Source organism: Ranitomeya imitator, chromosome 4, assembly GCF_032444005.1.
Source record: "Ranitomeya imitator isolate aRanImi1 chromosome 4, aRanImi1.pri, whole genome shotgun sequence".
Lineage (NCBI taxonomy): Eukaryota > Metazoa > Chordata > Amphibia > Anura > Dendrobatidae > Ranitomeya > Ranitomeya imitator.
The window spans coordinates 10726718-10752719 of NC_091285.1; the positions used below are offsets into that span (position 1 = coordinate 10726718).

Consider the following 26002-nt stretch of genomic DNA (forward strand, 5'->3'; position numbering starts at 1 on the left):
TCACTGTTATTATGGGGCACTGTGGATATCACTGTTATTATGGGGCACTGTGGATATCACTGTTATTATGGGGCACTGTGGATATCACTGTTATTATGGGGACACTGTGGATATCGCTGTTATTATGGGGGCACTGTGGATATCGCTGTTATTATGGGGGCACTGTGGATATCGCTGTTATTATGGGGACACTGTGGATATCACTGTTATTATGGGGACACTGTGGATATCGCTGTTATTATGGGGGCACTGTGGATATCGCTGTTATTATGGGGACACTGTGGATATCACTGTTATTATGGGGACACTGTGGATATCACTGTTATTATGGGACACTGTGGATGTCACTGTTATTATGGGGGCACTGTGGATATCACTGTTATTATGGGGCACTGTGGATATCACTGTTATTATGGGACACTGTGGATATCGCTGTTATTATGGGGACACTGTGGATATCGCTGTTATTATGGGGACACTGTGGATATCACTGTTATTATGGGACACTGTGGATATCACTGTTATTATGGGGGCACTGTGGATATCGCTGTTATTATGGGGGCACTGTGGATATCGCTGTTATTATGGGGACACTGTGGATATCGCTGTTATTATGGGGACACTGTGGATATCGCTGTTATTATGGGGGCACTGTGGATATCGCTGTTATTATGGGAACACTGTGGATATCACTGTTATTATGGGGCACTGTGGATATCACTGTTATTATGGGGGCACTGTGGATATCACTGTTATTATGGGGACACTGTGGATATCACTGTTATTATGGGGACACTGTGGATATCACTGTTATTATGGGACACTGTGGATATCGCTGTTATTATGGGGGCACTGTGGATATCGCTGTTATTATGGGAACACTGTGGATATCACTGTTATTATGGGGGCACTGTGGATATCACTGTTATTATGGGACACTGTGGATATCGCTGTTATTATGGGGGCACTGTGGATATCGCTGTTATTATGGGGGCACTGTGGATATCACTGTTATTATGGGGGCACTGTGGATATCACTGTTATTATGGGGACACTGTGGATATCACTGTTATTATGGGGGCACTGTGGATATCACTGTTATTATGGGACACTGTGGATATCGCTGTTATTATGGGGGCACTGTGGATATCGCTGTTATTATGGGAACACTGTGGATATCACTGTTATTATGGGGCACTGTGGATATCACTGTTATTATGGGGGCACTGTGGATATCACTGTTATTATGGGGGCACTGTGGATATCACTGTTATTATGGGGACACTGTGGATATCACTGTTATTATGGGGGCACTGTGGATATCACTGTTATTATGGGGACACTGTGGATATCACTGTTATTATGGGGGCACTGTGGATATCACTGTTATTATGGGGGCACTGTGGATATCACTGTTATTATGGGGGCACTGTGGATATCACTGTTATTATGGGGGCACTGTGGATATCACTGTTATTATGGGGACACTGTGGATATCGCTGTTATTATGGGGGCACTGTGGATATCACTGTTATTATGGGGACACTGTGGATATCACTGTTATTATGGGGCACTGTGGATATCGCTGTTATTATGGGGACACTGTGGATATCACTGTTATTATGGGGACACTGTGGATATCGCTGTTATTATGGGGGCACTGTGGATATCACTGTTATTATGGGGGCACTGTGGATATCATTGTTATTATGGGACACTGTGGATATCACTGTTATTATGGGGGCACTGTGGATATCACTGTTATTATGGGGGCACTGTGGATATCGCTGTTATTATGGGGGCACTGTGGATATCGCTGTTATTATGGGGGCACTGTGGATATCACTGTTATTATGGGGACACTGTGGATATCATTGTTATTATGGGACACTGTGGATATCACTGTTATTATGGGGGCACTGTGGATATCACTGTTATTATGGGGGCACTGTGGATATCGCTGTTATTATGGGGGCACTGTGGATATCACTGTTATTATGGGGGCACTGTGGATATCACTGTTATTATGGGGGCACTGTGGATATCGCTGTTATTATGGGGGCACTGTGGATATCACTGTTATTATGGGGGCACTGTGGATATCACTGTTATTATGGGGGCACTGTGGATATCACTGTTATTATGGGGACACTGTGGATATCACTGTTATTATGGGGACACTGTGGATATCGCTGTTATTATGGGGGCACTGTGGATATCGCTGTTATTATGGGGGCACTGTGGATATCACTGTTATTATGGGGACACTGTGGATATCGCTGTTATTATGGGGACACTGTGGATATCGCTGTTATTATGGGGACACTGTGGATATCGCTGTTATTATGGGGGCACTGTGGATATCGCTGTTATTATGGGGGAACTGTGGATATCACTGTTATTATGGGGACACTGTGGATATCACTGTTATTATGGGGACACTGTGGATATCGCTGTTATTATGGGGGAACTGTGGATATCACTGTTATTATGGGGACACTGTGGATATCACTGTTATTATGGGGGAACTGTGGATATCACTGTTATTATGGGGGCACTGTGGATATCACTGTTATTATGGGGGCACTGTGGATATCACTGTTATTATGGGGCACTGTGGATATCACTGTTATTATGGGGACACTGTGGATATCACTGTTATTATGGGGACACTGTGGATATCACTGTTATTATGGGGGCACTGTGGATATCGCTGTTATTATGGGGACACTGTGGATATCACTGTTATTATGGGGGCACTGTGGATATCACTGTTATTATGGGGACACTGTGGATATCACTGTTATTATGGGGGCACTGTGGATATCACTGTTATTATGGGGGCACTGTGGATATCGCTGTTATTATGGGGGCACTGTGGATATCACTGTTATTATGGGGGCACTGTGGATATCGCTGTTATTATGGGGACACTGTGGATATCACTGTTATTATGGGGACACTGTGGATATCACTGTTATTATGGGGACACTGTGGATATCGCTGTTATTATGGGACACTGTGGATATCACTGTTATTATGGGGGCACTGTGGATATCACTGTTATTATGGGGACACTGTGGATATCACTGTTATTATGGGGACACTGTGGATATCGCTGTTATTATGGGGGCACTGTGGATATCGCTGTTATTATGGGGGCACTGTGGATATCACTGTTATTATGGGGACACTGTGGATATCGCTGTTATTATGGGGACACTGTGGATATCGCTGTTATTATGGGGGCACTGTGGATATCACTGTTATTATGGGGGCACTGTGGATATCACTGTTATTATGGGGACACTGTGGATATCGCTGTTATTATGGGGACACTGTGGATGTGACGTGTATTTCGGGGCTGCCTGATATGACGTATTCCGCTCACGGTAGTGACGTCACTGCTCTCCCCGTTGCTCCGCCCCCTCAGTATTTCGCCTCCTGCCTTAGTTTGTCCCTCTCTTCTCGCCGTCCGCAGACAGTAATGATGGCGGCCTCCGTGCTGTTTCGGGCTTGTGTGACCCTTCAGGGCTCCGCGGTCTCCTCGGTGCTGGTGCGGGGCAGCAGTGCGGTGCCGGCGGTGTCAGGTGAGGGCGCAGGTGTGCGGGAACCCTGGTGGTAGAACTACTGGTCCCAGCAAGTCTGGATACCAACTACAGGACATTCACACCATGCTGACCTACAACCCCCAGCATGTGCGCGTACAGGAGGGAGGATGGGGGTGATCGCTCTCCGGTGTCTTTCCAGGTTCTCACAGAAAACGTCCCGGACCGAGAAATGTGCAGAGGAAGGAGGTGAGCGGAGCCCCCCGGGGTGAGAGGCGGAGCCCCCGTATGACAGCTGGAGCCCCCCGGGGTGAGAGGCGGAGCCCCCTATATGACAGCTGGAGCCCCCTATATCCCAGGCGGAGCCCCCTATATGACAGCTGGAGCCCCCTATATCCCAGGCGGAGCCCCCTATATCCCAGGCGGAGCCCCCTATATCCCAGGCGGAGCCCCCCTATATGACAGCCGGAGCCCCCCGGGGTGAGAGGCGGAGCCCCCTATATGACAGCCGGAGCCCCCCGGGGTGAGAGGCGGAGCCCCCTATATGACAGCTGGAGCCCCCCGGGGTGAGAGGCGGAGCCCCCTATATGACAGCCGGAGCCCCCCGGGGTGAGAGGCGGAGCCCCCTATATGACAGCTGGAGCCCCCCGGGGTGAGAGGCGGAGCCCCCTATATGACAGCCGGAGCCCCCCGGGGTGAGGGGCGGAGCCCCCTATATGACAGCCGGAGCCCCCCGGGGTGAGGGGCGGAGCCCCCAATATGACAGCCGGAGCCCCCAATATGACAGCCGGAGCCCCCGATATCCCAGGCGTAGCCCCCTATATCCCAGGCGTAGCCCCCTATATCCCAGGCGTAGCCCCCGATATCCCAGGCGGAGCCCCCTATATCCCAGGCGTAGCCCCCTATATCCCAGGCGTAGCCCCCTATATCCCAGGCGTAGCCCCCTATATCCCAGGCGTAGCCCCCTATATCCCAGGCGTAGCCCCCTATATGACAGCCGAAGCCCCCCGTATCCCAGGCGGAGCCCCCTATATCCCAGGCGGAGCCCCCGATATCCCAGGCGAAGCCCTCTATATGACAGCTGGAGCCCCCGATATCCCAGGCGGAGCCCCCGATATCCCAGGCGGAGCCCCCGATATCCCAGGCGGAGCCCCCGATATCCCAGGCGGAGCCCCCGATATCCCAGGCGGAGCCCCCGATATCCCAGGCGGAGCCCCCTATATGACAACCAGTGACCCCTATATCCCAGGCGGAGCCCCCTATATCCCAGGCGGAGCCCCCTATATCCCAGGCGGAGCCCCCTATATGACAACCAGTGACCCCGATATCCCAGGCGGAGCCCCCGATATCCCAGGCGGAGCCCCCTATATGACAACCAGTGACCCCTATATCCCAGGCGGAGCCCCCTATATCCCAGGCGGAGCCCCCTATATCCCAGGCGGAGCCCCCTATATCCCAGGCGGAGCCCCCTATATCCCAGGCGGAGCCCCCTATATGACAACCAGAGCCCCCGATATCCCAGGCGGAGCCCCCTATATGACAACCAGTGACCCCGATATCCCAGGCGGAGCCCCCGATATCCCAGGCGGAGCCCCCTATGACAACCAGTGACCCTTATATCCCAGGCGGAGCCCCCGATATGACAGCTGGAGCCCCCCGATATCCCAGGCGGAGCCCTCTATATTGCCGCCGGAGCCCCCTATATCCCAGGCGGAGCTCTGCCCCCTCACGCTGGATACATTGTATCTGTCCTGTTACTAGGTAACCGCCTGTCAATCACTCCTCAGGTCCCGCCTCCTCGCGCAGAGAAGATGCCCCCGGAGCAGGAGTGGAGCAGCGTCTTCCCCTCCGCCGCCTCCTTCCGGCCGGCCGCCGTCCCGCTGCCCGTGCGCATGGGATACCCCAAGAAGAAGGCGGCGCCCCCGGACAAGATCGGGAACCTGGAGCTGCTGAAGGTATTGGGGGGATCACATCAGGAAACTTCTGTGCGGACTACAACTCCCAGCATCCTCTGCATCCTTTTTATTTTCCCAGATTCCCAACTTCCTGCACTTGACGCCGGCCGCCATCAGGAAGCACTGCGCCGTCCTAAAAGGTACGGTCCGAAAATCTCATCTACTCCAGTCACATCCAAAGCAGCAAATAAATGGGAATGCGGCAGAGTTGTGATTGCAGCTCTGGATGTGATTGGAGCATAGGACGGTAACTGTGACCTATGACCCGTCCTCAGACCGTCCCCCGGCTCTCTGTATATAGGGATCCGGGCAGACAAGGGGCCGCTGACCTCTTCCCTTCTGTCCCCTGCAGAGTTCTGCACTCCGTGGCCGGCGGCGCTCACCAGCGATGATTCCTGCAGCCGCCACTTTCCCATCCAGCTCCAGTCCATGGATTACCTGTCCGCCGGTCCGTCGCTCCGCAACCCGAAGGCTCGAGCTGTGACCTTACAGGTGGGTGCCGTCCGGTCACATGGGGGGTCTTCAGGGTCAGCAGCCGTTAATCCCGGGACCCTCTCCGCAGGTGACGCTCTCCAGTCTGAACCTGGACACTCACGCCCAGAGGAAGCTGATAAAGCTCGTGGGGCCGCGGTACAACCCCGAGGACGATACCCTCACCCTCCGCACCGACAGGTAGGGCGGACCCCCGAATAAGAGCAGCATTACTGGGGTCCACGACTGACAAAATTCTGCCTCATTCCAGGTGTCCAGTCAGGAAACAGAATCAGGACTACGCCCTGTACCTGCTGACCGTCCTCTACCACGAGGCCTGGGTGCGTAACACATCGCCAGCAGAATAGCGAGCGCAGCTCTGGGGTATAATACAGGATGTAACTCAGGATCAGTAATGTAATGTATGTACACAGTGACTGCACCAGCAGAACAGTGAGTGCAGCTCTGGAGTATAATACAGGAGGTAACTCAGGATCAGTAATGTATGTACACAGTGACTGCACCAGCAGAACAGTGAGTGCAGCTCTGGAGTATAATACAGGAGGTAACTCAGGATCAGTAATGTCATGTATGTACACAGTGACTGCACCAGCAGAACAGTGAGTGCAGCTCTGGAGTATAATACAGGGTGTAACTCAGGATCCGTAATGTCATGTATGTACACAGTGACTGCACCAGCAGAACAGTGAGTGCAGCTCTGGAGTATAATACAGGATGTAACTCAGGATCAGTAATGTAATGTACACAGTGACTGCACCAGCAGAATAGTGAGTGCAGCTCTGGGGTATAATGCAGGATGTAACTCAGGATCAGTAATGTATGTACACAATGACTGCACCAGCAGAATAGTGAGTGCAGCTCTGGAGTATAATACAGGATGTAACTCAGGATCAGTAATGTAATGTATGTACATAGTGACTGCACCAGCAGAATAGTGAGCGCAGCTCTGGGGTATAATACAGGATGTAACTCAGGATCAGTAATGTAATGTATGTACATAGTGACTGCACCAGCAGAATAGTGAGTGCAGCTCTGGGGTATAATACAGGATGTAACTCAGGATCAGTAATGTAATGTATGTACATAGTGACTGCACCAGCAGAATAGTGAGCGCAGCTCTGGGGTATAATACAGGATGTAACTCAGGATCAGTAATGTAATGTATGTACACAGTGACTGCACCAGCAGAATAGTGAGCGCAGCTCTGGGGTATAATACAGGAGGTGTGCTGTATGAGGGTGGTGCCCCTCGCTGGGCATGTGGTGGTACTGCGCTCCTTGCAGCGCTCCTGTCTGCAGCCTGTCACTGTGATGTCCTCCCCCGTTCTGCGCTCCGCCACCTGATCTCGGGCCGTTCCCTGTACACAAACCTCCTGGCGCTTTCATTACCTTTCAGTGTCTCGTTAATAATTCAGCTCCTGCTCGTCGGATGAATCGCCTTTGATTGCTCTGCATATTTTATGAGCCTCGCTGACACTTGTGATTTTTCCATGATCCGGGGCGAGGGCTTGTGTTGGGTTGCAGGATGCAGGGGGGGATCCCGGAGGCGGCGGCGAGCTCCTGGCTACCCCCGCGGCACAGACACTTTTCTTTTGCCTTTGTATAATACCGACCCCTCCTCTCCATCTGCCGTGGAACTACAACTCCCACAGTGTCCTCACTGCTGCCGGCATCCTGGATGTTGTAGATACCTGGACATCTGCAGGGTGCACACCGTGCAGTCTACTGCTCTCTGTTGTCAGGACACTGCTGAGCAGCATCATTAATGCTGAGGTGGCTGATAACAGAGAGCAATTGCCTGTTCACCACCACTGCACTCAGTGCTTCTCCATCATGTACTGGCTGATGGCAATTACTTATGTCTTTCCCACTGTCAGCTTTTACTGTATCATGAAGTGGCTGATAACAGAGGGCAGTAGCACACTTGCCTCTGCTACAGTTGGCACAGTGCTAGTGCTGGGCTATGCCATGCCTTATGCTCTAGTCACATCCAAAGCTGCAAGTTATGAGCAGTGTTCCCATTGATTATTCATTCATTTTTCTGCATTTACGGGAAACAGTCAGCAAGCATGTTATCAACCACAGCTGAAGCAGCGGAGGATGCTGGGAGATTTCAGCTCCTGGTTAATAATGAAATCACTACAACATGACTTTTTTATTTTATCTGACAGAAAACGGAAGCGTGGGAGAGTGAGAAGGACGAAAGCGACATGGAGGAGTACGTCTGGGAGGGCAGCCGGTCGCAGCGGAACGTCCTGGACACGCTCTCCAGGATGCCGGGTAACGCCGCCTCCAGCGAACAGATCCTCCAGTCCCCAGGCGTGCAGGAATACCGCCGCGCCATGCTGAACCTGCGCAACCAGGGCGAGACCGAGGAAAGCATCAGCCTCTACAAGCAAAGTGTCAAGAGTCTACTGGGCGTGGCCTAACTACATCACATGACCTGTCCTGCCCTATAGACTCTCATGTAGACCTGTCATCTGCTGTGATTGGACTGAATAAATCAGAATTCTTTATTATATGATTGAAATTTTCCCTCGTATGCCCCAAAAATTATTTAATTGCTGCCCCCAAAAATAGAAAAGCCCTTTTAAAATGTGACTTCCCCAAGTGGTGGCTGTGTAAATCTGCATGTACTGAGCTCCCTCTAGTGGTGGCTGTATATATAAATCTGTATGTAGTGAGCTCCCTCTAGTGGTGGCTGTATATATAAATCTGTATGTAGTGAGCTCCCTCTAGTGGTGGCTGTATATATAAATCTGTATGTAGTGAGCTCCCTCTAGTGGTGGCTGTATATATAAATCTGTATGTAGTGAGCTCCCTCTAGTGGTGGCTGTATATATAAATCTGTATGTAGTGAGCTCCCTCTAGTGGTGGCTGTATAAATCTGTATGTAGTGAGCTCCCCCTAGTGGTGACTGTATAATCTGTATGTAGTGAGCTCCCTCTAGTGGTGGCTGTATAATCTGTATGTAGTGAGCTCCCCCTAGTGGTGACTGTATAATCTGTATGTAGTGAGCTCCCTCTAGTGGTGGCTGTATAATCTGTATGTAGTGAGCTCCCCCTAGTGGTGACTGTATAATCTGTATGTAGTGAGCTCCCTCTAGTGGTGGCTGTATAATCTGTATGTAGTGAGCTCCCTCTAGTGGTGACTGTATAATCTGTATGTAGTGCGCTCTCTCTAGTGGTGACTGTATAAATCTGTATGTAGTGAGCTCCCCCTAGTGGTGACTGTATAATCTGTATGTAGTGAGCTCCCTCTAGTGGTGGCTGTATAATCTGTATGTAGTGAGCTCCCCCTAGTGGTGACTGTATAATCTGTATGTAGTGAGCTCCCTCTAGTGGTGACTGTATAATCTGTATGTAGTGAGCTCCCTCTAGTGGTGGCTGTATATATAAATCTGTATGTAGTGAGCTCCCTCTAGTGGTGGCTGTATAAATCTGTATGTAGTGAGCTCCCTCTAGTGGTGGCTGTATAATCTGTATGTAGTGAGCTCCCTCTAGTGGTGACTGTATAATCTGTATGTAGTGAGCTCCCTCTAGTGGTGGCTGTATATATAAATCTGTATGTAGTGAGCTCCCTCTAGTGGTGGCTGTATAAATCTGTATGTAGTTAGCTCCCTCTAGTGGTGGCTGTGTAAATCTGTATGTAGTGCGCTCTCTCTAGTGGTGACTGTATAAATCTGTATGTAGTGAGCTCCCCCTAGTGGTGACTGTATAATATGTATGCAGTGAGCTCCCTCTAGTGGTGACTGTATAAATCTGTATGTAGTGAGCTCCCCCTAGTGGTGACTGTATAATATGTATGCAGTGAGCTCCCTCTAGTGGTGGCTGTATAATCTGTATGTAGCGAGCTCCCTCTAGTGGTGACTGTATAATCTGTATGTAGTGAGCTCCCCCTAGTGGTGGCTGTATAATCTGTATGTAGTGAGCTCCCTCTAGTGGTGGCTGTATAAATTTGTATGTAGTGAGCTCCCTCTAGTGGTGACTGTATAAATCTGTATGTAGTGAGCTCCCTCTAGTGGTGGCTGTATAAATTTGTATGTAGTGAGCTCCCTCTAGTGGTGGCTGTATAAATTTGTATGTAGTGAGCTCCCTCTAGTGGTGGCTGTGTAAATCTGTATGTAGTGAGCTCCCTCTAGTGGTGGCTGTATAAATCTGTATGTAGTGAGCTCCCTCTAGTGGTGGCTGTATATATAAATCTGTATGTAGTGAGCTCCCTCTAGTGGTGGCTGTATAAATTTGTATGTAGTGAGCTCCCTCTAGTGGTGGCTGTGTAAATCTGTATGTAGTGAGCTCCCTCTAGTGGTGGCTGTGTAAATCTGTATGTAGTGAGCTCCCTCTAGTGGTGGCTGTGTAAATCTGTATGTAGTGAGCTCCCTCTAGTGGTGGCTGTATAAATTTGTATGTAGTGAGCTCCCTCTAGTGGTGGCTGTGTATACCTATGAGTGTGGATTGCGGCTGTTTTCCCGGGAGCTCGGGCTTTGATTTCAGGGCGGATTATGTGTCTGGCGTCTGTGCGATGAGATAAAGGTCGTACTGTAAAGTTCGGGGCCTGGATTACACCCGTCACATTTTTACACGACGCCTCCAATTTCTGCCACTGATAAATCCTTATGTGTCGATGGACTGGGGGGATAACCTGCTTCGCTATACAGCTGCTGGTTGTGTTTGACCATAAGTATGTGCGCCCCCCCCCTCCTGTAATCAGCGGCTTTGCTTTCTATAAGCCCGAGATCTCCGTCTGCACAGCGCCAAGCGGCTGCTGCAGAAACGTAAAGCCACCAGATGGAAAGGAGGGAGGCAGTGTCCTGTAATTCTAGGACCCCCCGACCCAGGAGACTTGACCCTTTCCACGCCCGTCTCTTAGGATCATCCTTTGTGGGTGTTTGCCATAATCCCCGGGGGTCACGGCGTCGGTGATGTCGCCCATCTGATATAATTCTTGCTGTTGACCTCCTTCTAATCTGAGGACACGAAATCCCCATTTCTGGAGCCGATCCAGTGGCGGTGACCTTCACAGGCCGCTCCCCGAGCGAGAACCCAAACATCCCAGAAGAATGGAGCCATTCAGCGAGACCCCCCCGACTAAGGGGAGGAGGAGGACGGGGGGATACGCTCACCGCCGGGCAAACAGCGCCAACAAATAGGAAATTCCTTTAATCCGGCATCAATGGGATCTGACACTTTTCCAGATTATCAGATATTCTGGATTATCAAATTGCATCTCACTGAATGATTCTCCCAAAAAAAAAAAAAACAATCTGCGTCGGATTGTCGGACTTTCTGGATTATCGAATGTCACATTTCTAGTAGGTAAAATGCACGTTTTTCGTTTTTCAGGCTCTCATCGCGCTGGAGGTGTGGGGACTTTTGCAACATACCTTTTAGGGCTCAAAAAAAAATAGTTTGCAAAGTAGTCTCGAAAAATAAATCCGTTTTACGTATACAGGCGCCTAGAAAAGAGAAGGTGTGTATACTTTTGCAAATAAGAAATGTCTGCCGTTATGAGTATACAGCTCCTTTGCAGACCTATGTGTCCTGTCTTTCCCCCAACACCCGCCCCCCCCCCCACCCCCCGCAGAGGAGGCAGAATCACATGGATACGGGACCCCAACTACACAGGGGTTATTTGTAGTCTGTCGCCCTGGAGACGCATCGCTCTGCCTTGGTGCTGTAGACGCAGAACGGTAGGAAACTTCTCATCAGGACTAGATACAAAGTTGCTTCTTTTTCGATTCTCTGTGCACAGAAATAGTAAAAAAAACACATTGCATGCAAAAGTATACACACCCCAAAGTGCAAGGATAAATAATGTTGCAGTTTTTTTAGGTGCAAACTTTTAATTATCGTCCCAAATGTCCAGGGGAAGTGTCCTGCGGCTGCAATGTTGGGGGTGCAGCTGCCCCCCCTCCAGGTAGTTCGGGGCCTGGCCATTCCCTCACCTTTCAGTACCGGTATTATCCACCTGGGGGCCCGAGGGTCAGTCCTTCTCCTTGAGCAGAGTGCAAGTAATGAGGGTCCTTGTGCCGGTCCTCGGTGCCCTCCAGGGCCGGTACCTCCCGCGTCGCCGCCTCCTACAGCACCCAAACGCCAGGACCCCCGAGCAGCAGCACAATAGGGTCACCGTGGACCCGATCATCGTAGGAAGGGGCCACAGACTGGCCCAGGTGTCCGTAGGGTCCTCGATTTCCCCGTCGTATGTTTGGTTCCGGCCGCCGTGGCCCTTGGTTTCGTTCACGTGTTGCTTGCTGCTGTCCAGGTGCGCGGGGCTCTGCAGCTCCGGGCGATCCAGGGGCGGTGAGGACGGAGGGGCCTCCTGGTCGGGCATCTCGGCTCCTCGGGGGAAGACCGATGTCGTGTCTTGAGCAGTGATTGGAGGAGAATAAGTGGGAGCCAAAGAGCGGAGAGGAGAGTCCGCCGGGGACGGGGGCTGAAGAGGAGGGGGCTGGGTTGCCGTCGGCTCATCGTGTGGACTGGTGGGCAAAGACTGAGGCTCCTTGGAGGGTCCGAGAGTCGGAGGCACCCGGGATATGTTCAGACGCTCCCACTTTAGGGATGACCGAGGGTTCAGGTCGATCTGTTCCAGTTGATCGAATACCAGCAGATCCGGATCCACACCTAACGGGGAAACCCGATGATCGTCAGCACGTCCGAAGTTTAAGCAAATGACGGCGACTACAGTAGGAGAAGTTAGCTACTTCCTCTCTCTGAGAGCAAGCGAAGCTGAGGACGGGGGGAGATCACTTACTGTGACTGCCAGGAAGCTAAGAGAGTCCATGAAGCGCGCTATGGAAGACTTACCTGCTGTGACCGTGTAGAGACGCTGGGCTCTCGGAGCTGGAGGAGAAGTTAGCTACCTCCTCTGTCTGAGAGCGAGCGAAGGTGGGGACCACTTACTGTGATTGATTGCCAGGAAGCTAAGAGTGTCCCTATGATGCGTGCTAGGGAGGACTTACCTTCTGTGACCGTGTAGAGGACACTGCACACTCGGAGGAGGAGAAGTTAGCTACTTCCTCTCTCTATGAAAGCAAAAGTGAGCACGGGGGATCATTTACTGTGATAGATTGCCAAGAAGAGCTAAGAATGTCCGCTTGAGGTCAGCTACGGAGGACTTACCTGCTGTGACCGTGTAGAGGATGTTGCGCTCTCAGAGCTGTAGATGGAGAAGTTAGCTACTTCCTCTATGAGAGCGATAATGTGATTGATTTCCATGAAGAGCTAGGCGAGTCCCCATGACGAGCGCTAGGGAAGACTTACCTGCTGTGACCGTGTAGAGGACGCTGCGGAACTGGAGGATGAGAAGCTACTTGCTGTCTCTATGAGAGCGCAGGTGAGGATGGGGGATCACTTACCGTGATTGCCAGGAAGCTCAGAGAGTCCCCATGACACGCGCTACGGAGGACCTACCTGCTGTGACCTTGTAGAGGACCATGCGCTCTCATAGCTGGAGGAGAAGTTAGCTACTTCCTCTCTCTGAGAGCGAGTGAAGGTGAGGATGGGGGATCACTTACTATTATTGATTGCCAGGAAGCCTAGAGAGTCCCCATGATGCGCGCTGCGAAGGACCTACCTGGAGGAGGAGAAGTTAGCTACTTCCTCTGTCTGAGAGTGACGGTGTGGACGGGGAATCACTTACTGTGATTGCCATGAAGATCTAAGAGAATCCCCATGATGAGCGCTGCGGAGGACTTACCTGCTGTGACCGTGTAGAGGATGCTGCGCTCTCGGAGCTGGAGGAGACAGCTCTCGGGCTCGGGGCAATGCACCAGGTGACAGTCTCCGCTCTCAGCGCTCGTCTCAATGTAAAAGACGGCCACGTTGCACGAATCTGGGAACAAAGGGTCGAAACGCAATTACGAAACGCAGCAGAGGGTTTGTTACATGTGCATGTGACCTGCACTGACACACTGTAGCAGAAGTGCTCCTGGAATACCTTGGTGGCAGCACTTGCGGCTGCACATTTGGGCGGAGGTCTCTGGACGCCTCTGTAACAGCCGGGCTCCGCGCTGCTCCGATCCGGAGAAACTGAGGACTATTCCGGGGAAGCGTCTGATCCAGCAGCCATGGTAGAAGGCGGTGTGCGGGCACAGGGCGCTGGGCAGGCAGCAGATCCAGGGCACATCCAGGAGGGAGAGGAGCAGGAGACTCACGGACTCCACACTCACTGCCATCGCCGGGGGCTATGGGGTGGGGGGTCCTGCAGAGGGGACAGGAAAGGTACGGGGTCTCAGTTACCGCTGCATCCAATCATCCGCCTAAACCTTCTAATATACTTAAGACCAAGGAGATCTCCAAACACCACCATGAAGACCAACGAGATCTCCAAACAACACCATGAAGACCAAGGAGATCTCCACACAACACCATGAAGACCAAGGAGATCTCCAAACAATACCATGAAGACCAAGGAGATCTCCACAAAACACCATGAAGACTAGTGAGATCTCCAAACAACACCATGAAAACCAAGGAGATCTCCAAACAATACCATGAAGACCAAGGAGATCTCCACAAAACACTATGAAGACTAGTGAGATCTCCAAACAACACCATGAAGACCAAGGAGATCTTCAAACAACACCATGAAGACCAAGGAGATCTTCAAACAACACCATGAAGACCAAGGAGATCTTCAAACAACACCATGAAGACCAAGGAAATCTCCAAACAAAACCATGAAGACCAAGGAGATCTACAACCAACACTATGAAGACCAAGGAGATCTACAACCAACACTATAAAGACCAAGGAGATCTCCAAACAACACCATGAAGACCAAGGAGATCTCCACACAACACCATGAAGACCATGGAGATCTCCAAACAAAACCATGACAGCCTAGGAGATCAACAAATAACACCATAAAGACCAAGGAGATTTCCACACAACACCATGAAGACCAAGGAGATCTCCGAACAACACCATGAAGACCAAAGAGATCTCCAAACAAAACCATGGCGGCCTAGGAGATCTACAAATAACACTATGAAGACCAAGGAGATATCCAAACAAGTCAGGGGCAAAGTTGTTGAGAAGTACAAATCAGGGTGGGGGTATAAAAGTCCCAGTCTCTGATGATCCCCGGTGCACCATCAAATCCATTATTATCAAATGAAAAGAACATGGCACCACAACAAACCTGCTAAGAAAGGGCCACCATCCCAAACTCTCCCACTGGGCAAGGAGGGCATTAATCACGGAGACAGCACAGAGAACAAAGGAAGCTCTGAAGGAGCTGCAAAGATCCCATGCAGAGACTGGAGAATCTATCCATACAACCACAATAAGCCAGACACTTCATAGAGGTGGTCTTTATGGAAGAGTGGGCAGAAAAAAAGCCTTTACTTGCACACAAAAATTGTAAGGCATGTTTTGACTTTGCCAAAAGACGTGTGGGAGACTTCTCAAATGTATGAAGGAATGTGCAGTGGTCAGAGGAGACCGAAATTGAACTTTTTGGCCATCCAGCTAAACACTATGTCTGGGGCCAAACTAACAAAGCTCATCGCCCCAGAAGCACCATCCCCGCAGTGAAACATGGTGGTGACAGCATCATGCTGTGGGGAAGCAGCAGGGACAGAGAAAATAGTCCAAGTTGAGGGGAAGCTGGATGGTGCGAAATACAGGGATATTCTTGAGCAAAACCTGGTTTAGTCTTGGGACTAGGACTGAGACCACCTTCCAACAAGACAATGACCCAAAGCATACTGCTAAAGCAACACTCAAGTGGTGTAAGGGGAAATGTGTGAATGTTCTGCAGTGGCCGAGTCACGGCCCCGACCTTCATCCACTGGAGAATCTGTCGTCAGACGTGAAGATCTCGTCACCAGAGAAAACTTATAACGTGAAGGAGCTGAAGGAATGGGCAAAAATGCCAGTGACCAGAAGTGGAAAACTCAGAGAGACTTCTCCAAAGCGACTGCAGCTATAAATGCCGCAAAAGGAGGATCTACAAAGTACTGACTTTAGGGGGGTGAATAGTTATGCACTCTGAAGTTTTCAGTTATTTTGTTCTATTTGCTTCACAATAAAAAGAAAAACAAATGTTCACAGTTATCGGCACGTTCTCTACATGAACTGATGCAAACACTAAAAAAATTACCTGCATTAATTGCTCCTGTTTGACCTCGTTACCTGTATATAAGACACCTGTCCACACACTCAATCACTCTCCACCCTCTCCACCATGGCCAAGACCAAAGAACTGTCTGAGGACTTCGGGTACACAATTGTAGACCTGCACAAGGCTGGGATTGGATACATGACAATAGGCAAGCAGCTTGGTGAGAAGGCAACAACTGTTGGCACAATAATCAGAAAATGGAAGAAACGTAAGATGACTGTCAGTCTTCCTCTGGTCTGGGGCTCCATGCAAGATCCTGCCTCGTGGGGTGAGGATGAGAAAGGTCAGGATTCAGCCCAGACCTACACAGGAGGACCTGGTCTGTGACCTGAAGAGAGCTGGGACCACAGTCTCAAACATTACCATTAGTAACAATACGCCATCATGGATTACAACCCTCCAGGGTACACAAAGTTCCCCTGCTCACATCAGCACATGTTCAGGCCCGTTAGAAGCTCACCAATGACCATCTGGATGATCCAGAGGAGGCATGGGAGAAGGTCATGTGGTCAGATGAGACCAAATAGAACTTTTTGGTATAAACTCCACTCACCATGTTTGGAGGAAGAAGTTGAGTTCAACCACAAGAACACCATCCCAACTGTGAAGCATGGTGGAGGAAACTGCAGAAGCATTCCCAAAGTATGACGTTTCCTCCACCATGCTTCACAGTTGGGACGGTATTCTTGTGGCTGACAGGACAATGGCACCATACTAAAGGGAGGATGGATGGGGTCATATATCGCATGATTTAGGCCAACAACCTCTTTTCCTCAGTAAGAGTATTGAAGATGGGTCGTAGCTGGGTCTTCCAACATGACAATGACCTGAAACATACAGCCTGGGCAACTAAGGAGTGTCTCCGTAAGAAGCATTAACAGGTCCTGTAGTGGCCTAGCCAGTCTCCAGACCTGAGCCCAATAGAAAATCTTTAGAGGATCTGAAACTCAATGTTGTCCAGCAACAGCCCCGAAACCTGAAACATCTGGAGAAGATCTGTATGGGGGAGGGGGCCAATATCCCTGCTGCAGTGTCTGCAAACCTGGTCAGGAACTACAGGAAACATCCGACCTCTGTAACTGCAAACAAAGGTTTCTGGACCAAATATTAAGTTCTGTTTTTCTATTGTATCAAATACTTATTTCCTGCAATAAAATGTAAATTAATTATGTAAGAATCCTACAATGTAATTTTCTTTTTTTTTTATTAGATTATGTCTCTCATGGGTGAAGTGTACTTTTTTTATATGGGGTGTGCTGTCTGATATACTGGATCTGCCTATGGGGGGGGTGCTGACTTATATACAGGATCTGCCTATGGGGGGTGCTGACTTATATACAGAATCTGTCTATGGGGGAGGGGGGGGTGCTGCCTTATATACAGGATCCGGCTATGGGGGGTGCTGACTTATACTACAGGATCTGCCTATGGGGGTGCTGACTTGTATTATATTGAGGACTATCTGGCACATTATACTATATGGAGGTTATCTATGGGGGCCATCATACAGTGTGGAGATTACAGTAAAGGGGCCATTATACAGTGTTGGAGCCATCAAACAGTTTGGAGGCTACTAAGGGGTCAGTATACTGTGTGGGTGGTACTATACAGTGAGGGGGCATTACACTGTGTATAAGAGAGCATCATACTGTGTATAGGGCAGCTGTACGGGGGGAGACTCGGGACATTATTAAATGTAAAGTGGGCACTTATTGTTATAGGGGAACTCAGGTTACTGTGACTATCAAAGGGGCACACAGGGCAATATTACCGTCTAGGGGGCAAAATGTGGGCGCTGTTTTCTAGGGCACTTGCACCCGGCATTACTATATTATAGAGGGGTGCCTTAGAATTTAGAGGACACAGAAAACCACACAGCAGGCGCAGTAATAGAGACACATAGGGCAGCAGCGGCTCAGTATTGGGGTATCAGGGGCAGTAATAGGGACACATATGGCAGCAGCGGCTCAGTATTGGGGTATCAGGGGCAGTAATAGGGACACATACGGCAGCAGAGGCTCAGTATTGGGGTATCAGGGGCAGTAATAGGGACACATATGGCAGCAGCGGCTCAGTATAGGGGTATCAGGGGCAGTAATAGAGACACATATGGCAGCAGCGGCTCAGTATTGGGGTATCAGGGGCAGTAATAGGGACACATATGGCAGCAGCGGCTCAGTATTGGGGTATCAGGTGCAGTAATAGGGACACATACGGCAGCAGTGGCTCAGTATTGGGGTATCAGGGGCAGTAATAGGGACACATATGGCAGCAGCGGCTCAGTATTGGGGTATCAGGTGCAGTAATAGGGACACATACGGCAGCAGTGGCTCAGTATTGGGGTATCAGGGGCAGTAATAGGGACACATACGGCAGCAGTGGCTCAGTATTGGGGTATCAGGGGCAGTAATAGGACACATACGGCAGCAGAGGCTCAGTATTGGGGTATCAGGTGCAGTAATAGGGACACATATGGCAGCAGCGGCTCAGTATTGGGGTATCAGGGGCAGTAATAGGGACACATATGGCAGCAGCGGCTCAGTATTGGGGTATCAGGTGCAGTAATAGGGACACATACGGCAGCAGTGGCTCAGTATTGGGGTATCAGGGGCAGTAATAGGGACACATACGGCAGCAGCGGCTCAGTATTGGGATATCAGGTGCAGTAATAGGGACACATACGGCAGCAGCGGCTCAGTATTGGGGTATCAGGTGCAGTAATAGAGACACATACGGCAGCAGAGGCTCAGTATTGGGGTATCAGGGGCAGTAATAGGGACACATACGGCAGCAGCGGCTCAGTATTGGGGTATCAGGGGCAGTAATAGGGACACATACGGCAGCAGTGGCTCAGTATTGGGGTATCAGGGGCAGTAATAGGGTCACATACGGCAGCAGCAGCTCAGTATTGGGGTATCAGGGGCAGTAATAGGGACACATATGGCAGCAGCGGCTCAGTATTGGGGTATCAGGTGCAGTAATAGAGACACATACGGCAGCAGAGGCTCAGTATTGGGGTATCAGGGGCAGTAATAGGGACACATACGGCAGCAGCGGCTCAGTATTGGGGTATCAGGGGCAGTAATAGGGACACATACGGCAGCAGCGGGTCAGTATTGGGGTATCAGGTGCAGTAATAGGGACACATATGGCAGCAGCGGCTCAGTATTGGGGTATCAGGTGCAGTAATAGAGACACATACGGCAGCAGAGGCTCAGTATTGGAGTATCAGGTGCAGTAATAGGGACACATACGGCAGCAGCGGCTCAGTATTGGGGTATCAGGGGCAGTAATAGGGACACATATGGCAGCAGCGGCTCAGTATTGGGGTATCAGGGGCAGTAATAGAGACACATACGGCAGCAGAGGCTCAGTATTGGGGTATCAGGTGCAGTAATAGGGACACATATGGCAGCAGCGGCTCAGTATTGGGGTATCAGGTGTAGTAATAGGGACACATACGGCAGCAGAGGCTCAGTATTGGGGTATCAGGGGCAGTAATAGGGACACATACGGCAGCAGCGGCTCAGTATTGGGGTATCAGGTGCAGTAATAGAGACACATACGGCAGCAGCGGCTCAGTATTGGGGTATCAGGTGCAGTAATAGAGACACATACGGCAGCAGCGGCTCAGTATTGGGGTATCAGGTGCAGTAATAGGGACACATACGGCAGCAGCGGCTCAGTATTGGGGTATCAGGGGCAGTAATAGAGACACATAGGGCAGCAGCGGGTCAGTATTGGGGTATCAGGGGCAGTAATAGGGACACATACGGCAGCAGTGGCTCAGTATTGGGGTATCAGGGGCAGTAATAGAGACACATAGGGCAGCAGCGGGTCAGTATTGGGGTATCAGGGGCAGTAATAGGGACACATACGGCAGCAGTGGCTCAGTATTGGGGTATCAGGGGCAGTAATAGGGACACATACGGCAGCAGCGGGTCAGTATTGGGGTATCAGGGGCAGTAATAGAGACACATACGGCAGCAGCGGCTCAGTATTGGGGTATCAGGTGCAGTAATAGGGACACATACGGCAGCAGAGGCTCAGTATTGGAGTATCAGGTGCAGTAATAGGGACACATACGGCAGCAGAGGCTCAGTATTGGGGTATCAGGTGCAGTAATAGGGACACATACGGCAGCAGAGGCTCAGTACTGGAGTATTAGGTGCAGTAATAGGGACACATACAGCAGCAGCGGCTCAGTAATGGGGTATCAGGTGCAGTAATAGGGACACATACGGCAGCAGAGGCTCAGTATTGGGGTATCAGGTGCAGTAATAGAGACACATACGGCAGCAGAGGCTCAGTATTGGGGTATCAGGTGTAGTAATAGGGACACATACGGCAGCAGCGGCTCAGTATTGGGGTATCAGGTGCAGTAATAGGGACACATACGGCAGCAGCGGCTCAGTATTGGGGTATCAGGGGCAGTAATAGGGACACATACGGCAGCAGCGGCTCAGTATTGGAGTATCAGGGGCAGTAATAGGGACACATACGGCAGCAGCGGCTCAGTATTGGGGTATCAGGTGCAGTAATAGGGACACATACGGCAGAGGCTCAGTATTGGGGTATCAGGGGCAGTAATAGGGACACATACGGCAGCAGAGGCTCAGTATTGGGGTATCAGGGGCAGTAATAGAGACACATAGGGCAGCAGCGGGTCAGTATTGGGGTATCAGGTGCAGTAATAGAGACACATACGGCAGCAGAGGCTCAGTATTGGAGTATCAGGTGCAGTAATAGGGACACATACGGCAGCAGCGGCTCAGTATTGGGGTATCAGGGGCAGTAATAGAGACACATAGGGCAGCAGCGGGTCAGTATTGGGGTATCAGGTGCAGTAATAGGGTCACATACGGCAGCAGAGGCTCAGTATTGGAGTATCAGGTGCAGTAATAGGGACACATACGGCAGCAGCGGCTCAGTATTGGGGTATCAGGTGCAGTAATAGAGACACATAGGGCAGCAGCGGGTCAGTATTGGGGTATCAGGGGCAGTAATAGGGACACATACGGCAGCAGTGGCTCAGTATTGGGGTATCAGGGGCAGTAATAGGGACACATACGGCAGCAGCGGGTCAGTATTGGGGTATCAGGGGCAGTAATAGAGACACATACGGCAGCAGCGGCTCAGTATTGGGGTATCAGGGGCAGTAATAGGGACACATACGGCAGCAGAGGCTCAGTATTGGGGTATCAGGTGCAGTAATAGGGACACATACGGCAGCAGTGGCTCAGTATTGGAGTATCAGGTGCAGTAATAGGGACACATACGGCAGCAGCAGTGGCTCAGTATTGGAGTATCAGGTGCAGTAATAGGGACACATACGGCAGCAGCGGCTCAGTATTGGGGTATCAGGTGCAGTAATAGGGACACATACGGCAGCAGCGGCTCAGTATTGGGGTATCAGGTGCAGTAATAGGGACACATACGGCAGCAGCAGTGGCTCAGTATTGGAGTATCAGGTGCAGTAATAGGGACACATACGGCAGCAGCGGCTCAGTATTGGGATATCAGGTGCAGTAATAGGGACACATACGGCAGAGGCTCAGTATTGGGGTATCAGGGGCAGTAATAGGGACACATACGGCAGCAGAGGCTCAGTATTGGGGTATCAGGTGCAGTAATAGAGACACATACGGCAGCAGCGGCTCAGTATTGGGGTATCAGGTGCAGTAATAGAGACACATACGGCAGCAGAGGCTCAGTATTGGGGTATCAGGTGCAGTAATAGAGACACATAGGGCAGCAGCGGGTCAGTATTGGGGTATCAGGGGCAGTAATAGAGACACATAGGGCAGCAGCGGGTCAGTATTGGGGTATCAGGGGCAGTAATAGAGACACATACGGCAGCAGAGGCTCAGTATTGGGGTATCAGGTGCAGTAATAGAGACACATACGGCAGCAGCGGCTCAGTATTGGGGTATCAGGTGCAGTAATAGAGACACATACGGCAGCAGCGGCTCAGTATTGGGGTATCAGGGGCAGTAATAGAGACACATAGGGCAGCAGCGGGTCAGTATTGGGGTATCAGGGGCAGTAATAGAGACACATAGGGCAGCAGCGGGTCAGTATTGGGGTATCAGGGGCAGTAATAGAGACACATACGGCAGCAGCGGCTCAGTATTGAGGTATCAGGGGCAGTAATAGGGACACATACGGCAGCAGCGGCTCAGTATTGAGGTATCAGGGGCAGTAATAGGGACACATACGGCAGCAGTGGCTCAGTATTGGGGTATCAGGGGCAGTAATAGGGACACATACGGCAGCAGCGGGTCAGTATTGGGGTATCAGGGGCAGTAATAGAGACACATAGGGCAGCAGTGGCTCAGTATTGGGGTATCAGGGGCAGTAATAGGGACACATACGGCAGCAGCGGGTCAGTATTGGGGTATCAGGTGCAGTAATAGAGACACATACGGCAGCAGAGGCTCAGTATTGGGGTGTCAGGGGCAGTAATAGGGACACATACGGCAGCAGAGGCTCAGTATTGGAGTATCAGGGGCAGTAATAGGGACACATATGGCAGCAGCGGCTCAGTATTGGGGTATCAGGTGCAGTAATAGGGACACATATGGCAGCAGCGGCTCAGTATTGGGGTATCAGGTGCAGTAATACGGACACATATGGCAGCAGCGGCTCAGTATTGGGGTATCAGGTGCAGTAATACGGACACATACGGCAGCAGCGGCTCAGTATTGGGGTATCAGGTGCAGTAATACGGACACATATGGCAGCAGCGGCTCAGTATTGGGGTATCAGGTGCAGTAATACGGACACATATGGCAGCAGCGGCTCAGTATTGGGGTATCAGGTGCAGTAATAGAGACACATACGGCAGCAGTGGCTCAGTATTGGGGTATCAGGTGCAGTAATAGGGACACATATGGCAGCAGCGGCTCAGTATTGGGGTATCAGGTGCAGTAATACGGACACATATGGCAGCAGCGGCTCAGTATTGGGGTATCAGGGGCAGTAATAGAGACACATACGGCAGCAGAGGCTCAATATTGGAGTATCAGGGGCAGTAATAGAGACACATACGGCAGCAGAGGCTCAATATTGGGGTATCAGGTGCAGTAATAGGGACACATACGGCAGCAGCGGGTCAGTATTGGGGTATCAGGTGCAGTAATAGGGACACATACGGCAGCAGTGGCTCAGTATTGGGGTATCAGGTGCAGTAATAGGGAACATACGGCAGCAGCGGCTCAGTATTGGGGTATCAGTGGCAGTAATAGGGACACATATGGCAGCAGCGGCTCAGTATTGGGGTATCAGGTGCAGTAATAGGGTCACATATGGCAGCAGCGGCTCAGTATTGGGGTATCAGGGGCAGTAATAGAGACACATACGGCAGCAGAGGCTCAGTATTGAAGTATCAGGGGCAGTAATAGGGACACATACGGCAGCAGAGGCTCAGTATTGGAGTATCAGGGGCAGTAATAGGGACACATATGGCAGCAGCGGCTCAGTATTGGGGTATCAGGTGCAGTAATAGGGACACATATGGCAGCAGCGGCTCAGTATTGGGGTATCAGGTGCAGTAATACGGACACATACGGCAGCAGCGGCTCAGTATTGGGGTATCAGGTGCAGTAATACGGACACATACGGCAGCAGCGGCTCAGTATTGGGGTATCAGGTGCAGTAATACGGACACATATGGCAGCAGCGGCTCAGTATTGGGGTATCAGGGGCAGTAATAGAGACACATACGGCAGCAGAGGCTCAGTATTGGGGTATCAGGGGCAGTAATAGGGACACATATGGCAGCAGCGGCTCAGTATTGGAGTATCAGGTGCAGTAATAGGGACACATACGGCAGCAGAGGCTCAGTATTGGAGTATCAGGGGCAGTAATAGGGACACATACGGCAGCAGTGGCTCAGTATTCAGGTATCAGGTGTAGTAATAGGGTCACATACGGCAGCAGTGGCTCACTATTGGGGTATCAGGGGCAGTAATAGGGACACATACGGCAGCAGTGGCTCAGTATTGGGGTATCAGGGGCAGTAATAGGGACACATACGGCAGCAGCGGCTCAGTATTGGGGTATCAGGGGCAGTAATAGGGACACATATGGCAGCAGTGGCTCAGTATTGGGGTATCAGGTGTGATAATAGGGACACATACGGCAGCAGCGGCTCAGTATTGGGGTATCAGGTGCAGTAATACGGACACATATGGCAGCAGCGGCTCAGTATTGGGGTATCAGGTGCAGTAATAGAGACACATACGGCAGCAGCGGCTCAGTATTGGAGTATCAGGGGCAGTAATAGGGACACATACGGCAGCAGCGGGTCAGTATTGGGGTATCAGGTGCAGTAATAGGGACACATACGGCAGCAGCGGCTCAGTATTGGGGTATCAGGGGCAGTAATAGAGACACATACGGCAGCAGCGGCTCAGTATTGGGGTATCAGGGGCAGTAATACGGACACATACGGCAGCAGCGGCTCAGTATTGGGGTATCAGGGGCAGTAATACGGACACATACGGCAGCAGCGGGTCAGTATTGGGGTATCAGGGGCAGTAATAGGGACACATACGCCAGCAGCGGGTCAGTATTGGGGTATCAGCGGGATGAGGAGTTTGTGCAGGTTGGGAATAGATGGTGATGGGGCTGGAATGTCGGTCTGGGCCAGATGAAAAAGACAGGAAAAGTGAACGATTCCATCAGAGAGAACGTCAGCGGTAAGTCATTATCTGTAACTGTGCTGTGATCTATGTTCTGTAGGACTGGTATCTACCACTGACCATATGACGGTAATATCCATATTGGTCTTTATGTAGAGATTATCTTCAGTAACAGCGCGGTCATCTGCTGAGGTTCTCCTCCAGTATTAGGGGGCGTCACCGAGCTGTAATCAAGGTTACCTGGTTAGGGGCCCACTCAGAAGCTTCGCCCCCTGAACCAAAACCCTAGCTACACCTATGTCGCCACTGTATATATTATAGTGGGTAACAGACAAATCCACACAATGTACAATAATGAGTGTATAGTATACACAAGTGTGTAATAATGCCATGTGTGCTGCGTATAATACGGTATATGGTCTATAATGTGGATATAGTATATACCAGTGTTTATATATAGTGTGTGATGTGTATACTGTACACTATATGTACTGCATACTATGTGCACAGATTATATATAACAGTGTGAGGTGTAGATCATAGAAACATAGAATGTTAGAGTTGGAAGGGACCCCCGGGGTCCTTGTGTCTGACCCCCACTCAATGCAGTAGTCACTACTCCATCTCCGGCAGATGTCTGTCCAGCCTCTGTGTGAAGACTTCCATTGAAGGAGAACTCACCACCTCTCATGGCCGCCTGCTCCACTCATAGATCACCCTCTCTGTCAAAAAGTTTTTTCTAATCTGTATTTTCTCCCTTTACCATGATACATGTATAAGATCCATATTGGCCCCTCGCGGTGCTTTTCCTCGGTGTATCAGCCTCCTGTATGAGTGTGCACTCACCTCTTACCAGGCGCCGACCCCATGTGTTGGCTCATGCTGCTCCTCGCCTCTCATGGTTCTCTCCTCTCCAGATTTCAGGATCCCCCCTGAATGTCTCCTCCTCTCCTCCGTCACACAGTCCATTCTGTCCTCCGGGCCGGACTGGGGGAGGGGGACATGCACGTAATTGGCTGAAATTTTAAAAGAAACCAAAGTCTGGAATATAAAACTTTTCATCAAACGTTTTTTTGGGGGGGAGGAGGGGCAGCGGGGGAGATATTAATCTTTTAATACAAATATAATTAAAAGAGGCAAAAAACAAGTTTCAGATTATTTTTGTAGGATGAGAAAGTGGCGAAATTTTGAAATCTATAGTGAAGGGATCAGGGACTGACAGGAAAGATGAGAAAGGC

At 50.6% G+C, this 26002-nt stretch overlaps 2 protein-coding genes across 3 annotated transcripts; one reads left to right on the forward strand and one right to left on the reverse strand.

The window, feature by feature from the left end:
* The first annotated feature begins 3436 nt into the window (after positions 1-3436).
* Positions 3437-8513, forward strand: MRPS35 (mitochondrial ribosomal protein S35). The gene is made up of 8 exons (XM_069763007.1): positions 3437-3590; positions 3751-3797; positions 5336-5503; positions 5583-5643; positions 5856-5995; positions 6066-6175; positions 6246-6315; positions 8166-8513. The coding sequence occupies exons 1-8, from the start codon at positions 3488-3490 to the stop codon at positions 8421-8423; spliced, it is 957 nt and encodes a 318-aa protein (XP_069619108.1). The 5' UTR covers positions 3437-3487; the 3' UTR covers positions 8424-8513.
* A 2625-nt stretch (positions 8514-11138) lies between these two features.
* MANSC4 (MANSC domain containing 4) lies at positions 11139-25705 on the reverse strand. Of its 2 annotated transcripts, XM_069763006.1 has the most exons (5): positions 25611-25705; positions 24885-24988; positions 13930-14193; positions 13690-13824; positions 11139-12614 (listed from the first exon to the last, which is right to left on the reverse strand). In XM_069763006.1, exons 3-5 carry the CDS (start codon positions 14165-14167, stop codon positions 11977-11979), a joined length of 1011 nt encoding a protein of 336 aa, XP_069619107.1. In that variant the 5' UTR covers positions 14168-14193; positions 24885-24988; positions 25611-25705; the 3' UTR covers positions 11139-11976. The 2 variants fall into 2 exon arrangements, with proteins under 2 accessions (XP_069619107.1, XP_069619106.1); XM_069763005.1 differs by lacking the exon at positions 24885-24988 and having other exon boundaries at positions 25611-25688.
* Positions 25706-26002: the final 297 nt, after the last annotated feature.

Bases quoted from the DNA above. Each gene is read 5' to 3' on its own strand.
- MRPS35 (XM_069763007.1), top strand. From the start codon at position 3,488: ATGATGGCGGCCTCCGTGCTGTTTCGGGCTTGTGTGACCCTTCAGGGC. The intron at 5,644-5,855 runs GTACGGTCCGAA...TGTCCCCTGCAG, and splicing joins GCACTGCGCCGTCCTAAAAG to AGTTCTGCACTCCGTGGCCG. The intron at 6,316-8,165 runs GTGCGTAACACA...TTTATCTGACAG, and splicing joins TCCTCTACCACGAGGCCTGG to AAAACGGAAGCGTGGGAGAG.
- MANSC4 (XM_069763006.1), bottom strand. From the start codon at position 14,167: ATGGCAGTGAGTGTGGAGTCCGTGAGTCTCCTGCTCCTCTCCCTCCTG. The intron at 13,825-13,929 runs GTATTCCAGGAG...CTTTGTTCCCAG, and splicing joins CCGCAAGTGCTGCCACCAAG to ATTCGTGCAACGTGGCCGTC. The intron at 12,615-13,689 runs GTAAGTCCTCCG...TTTCCCCGTTAG, and splicing joins CCTCTACACGGTCACAGCAG to GTGTGGATCCGGATCTGCTG.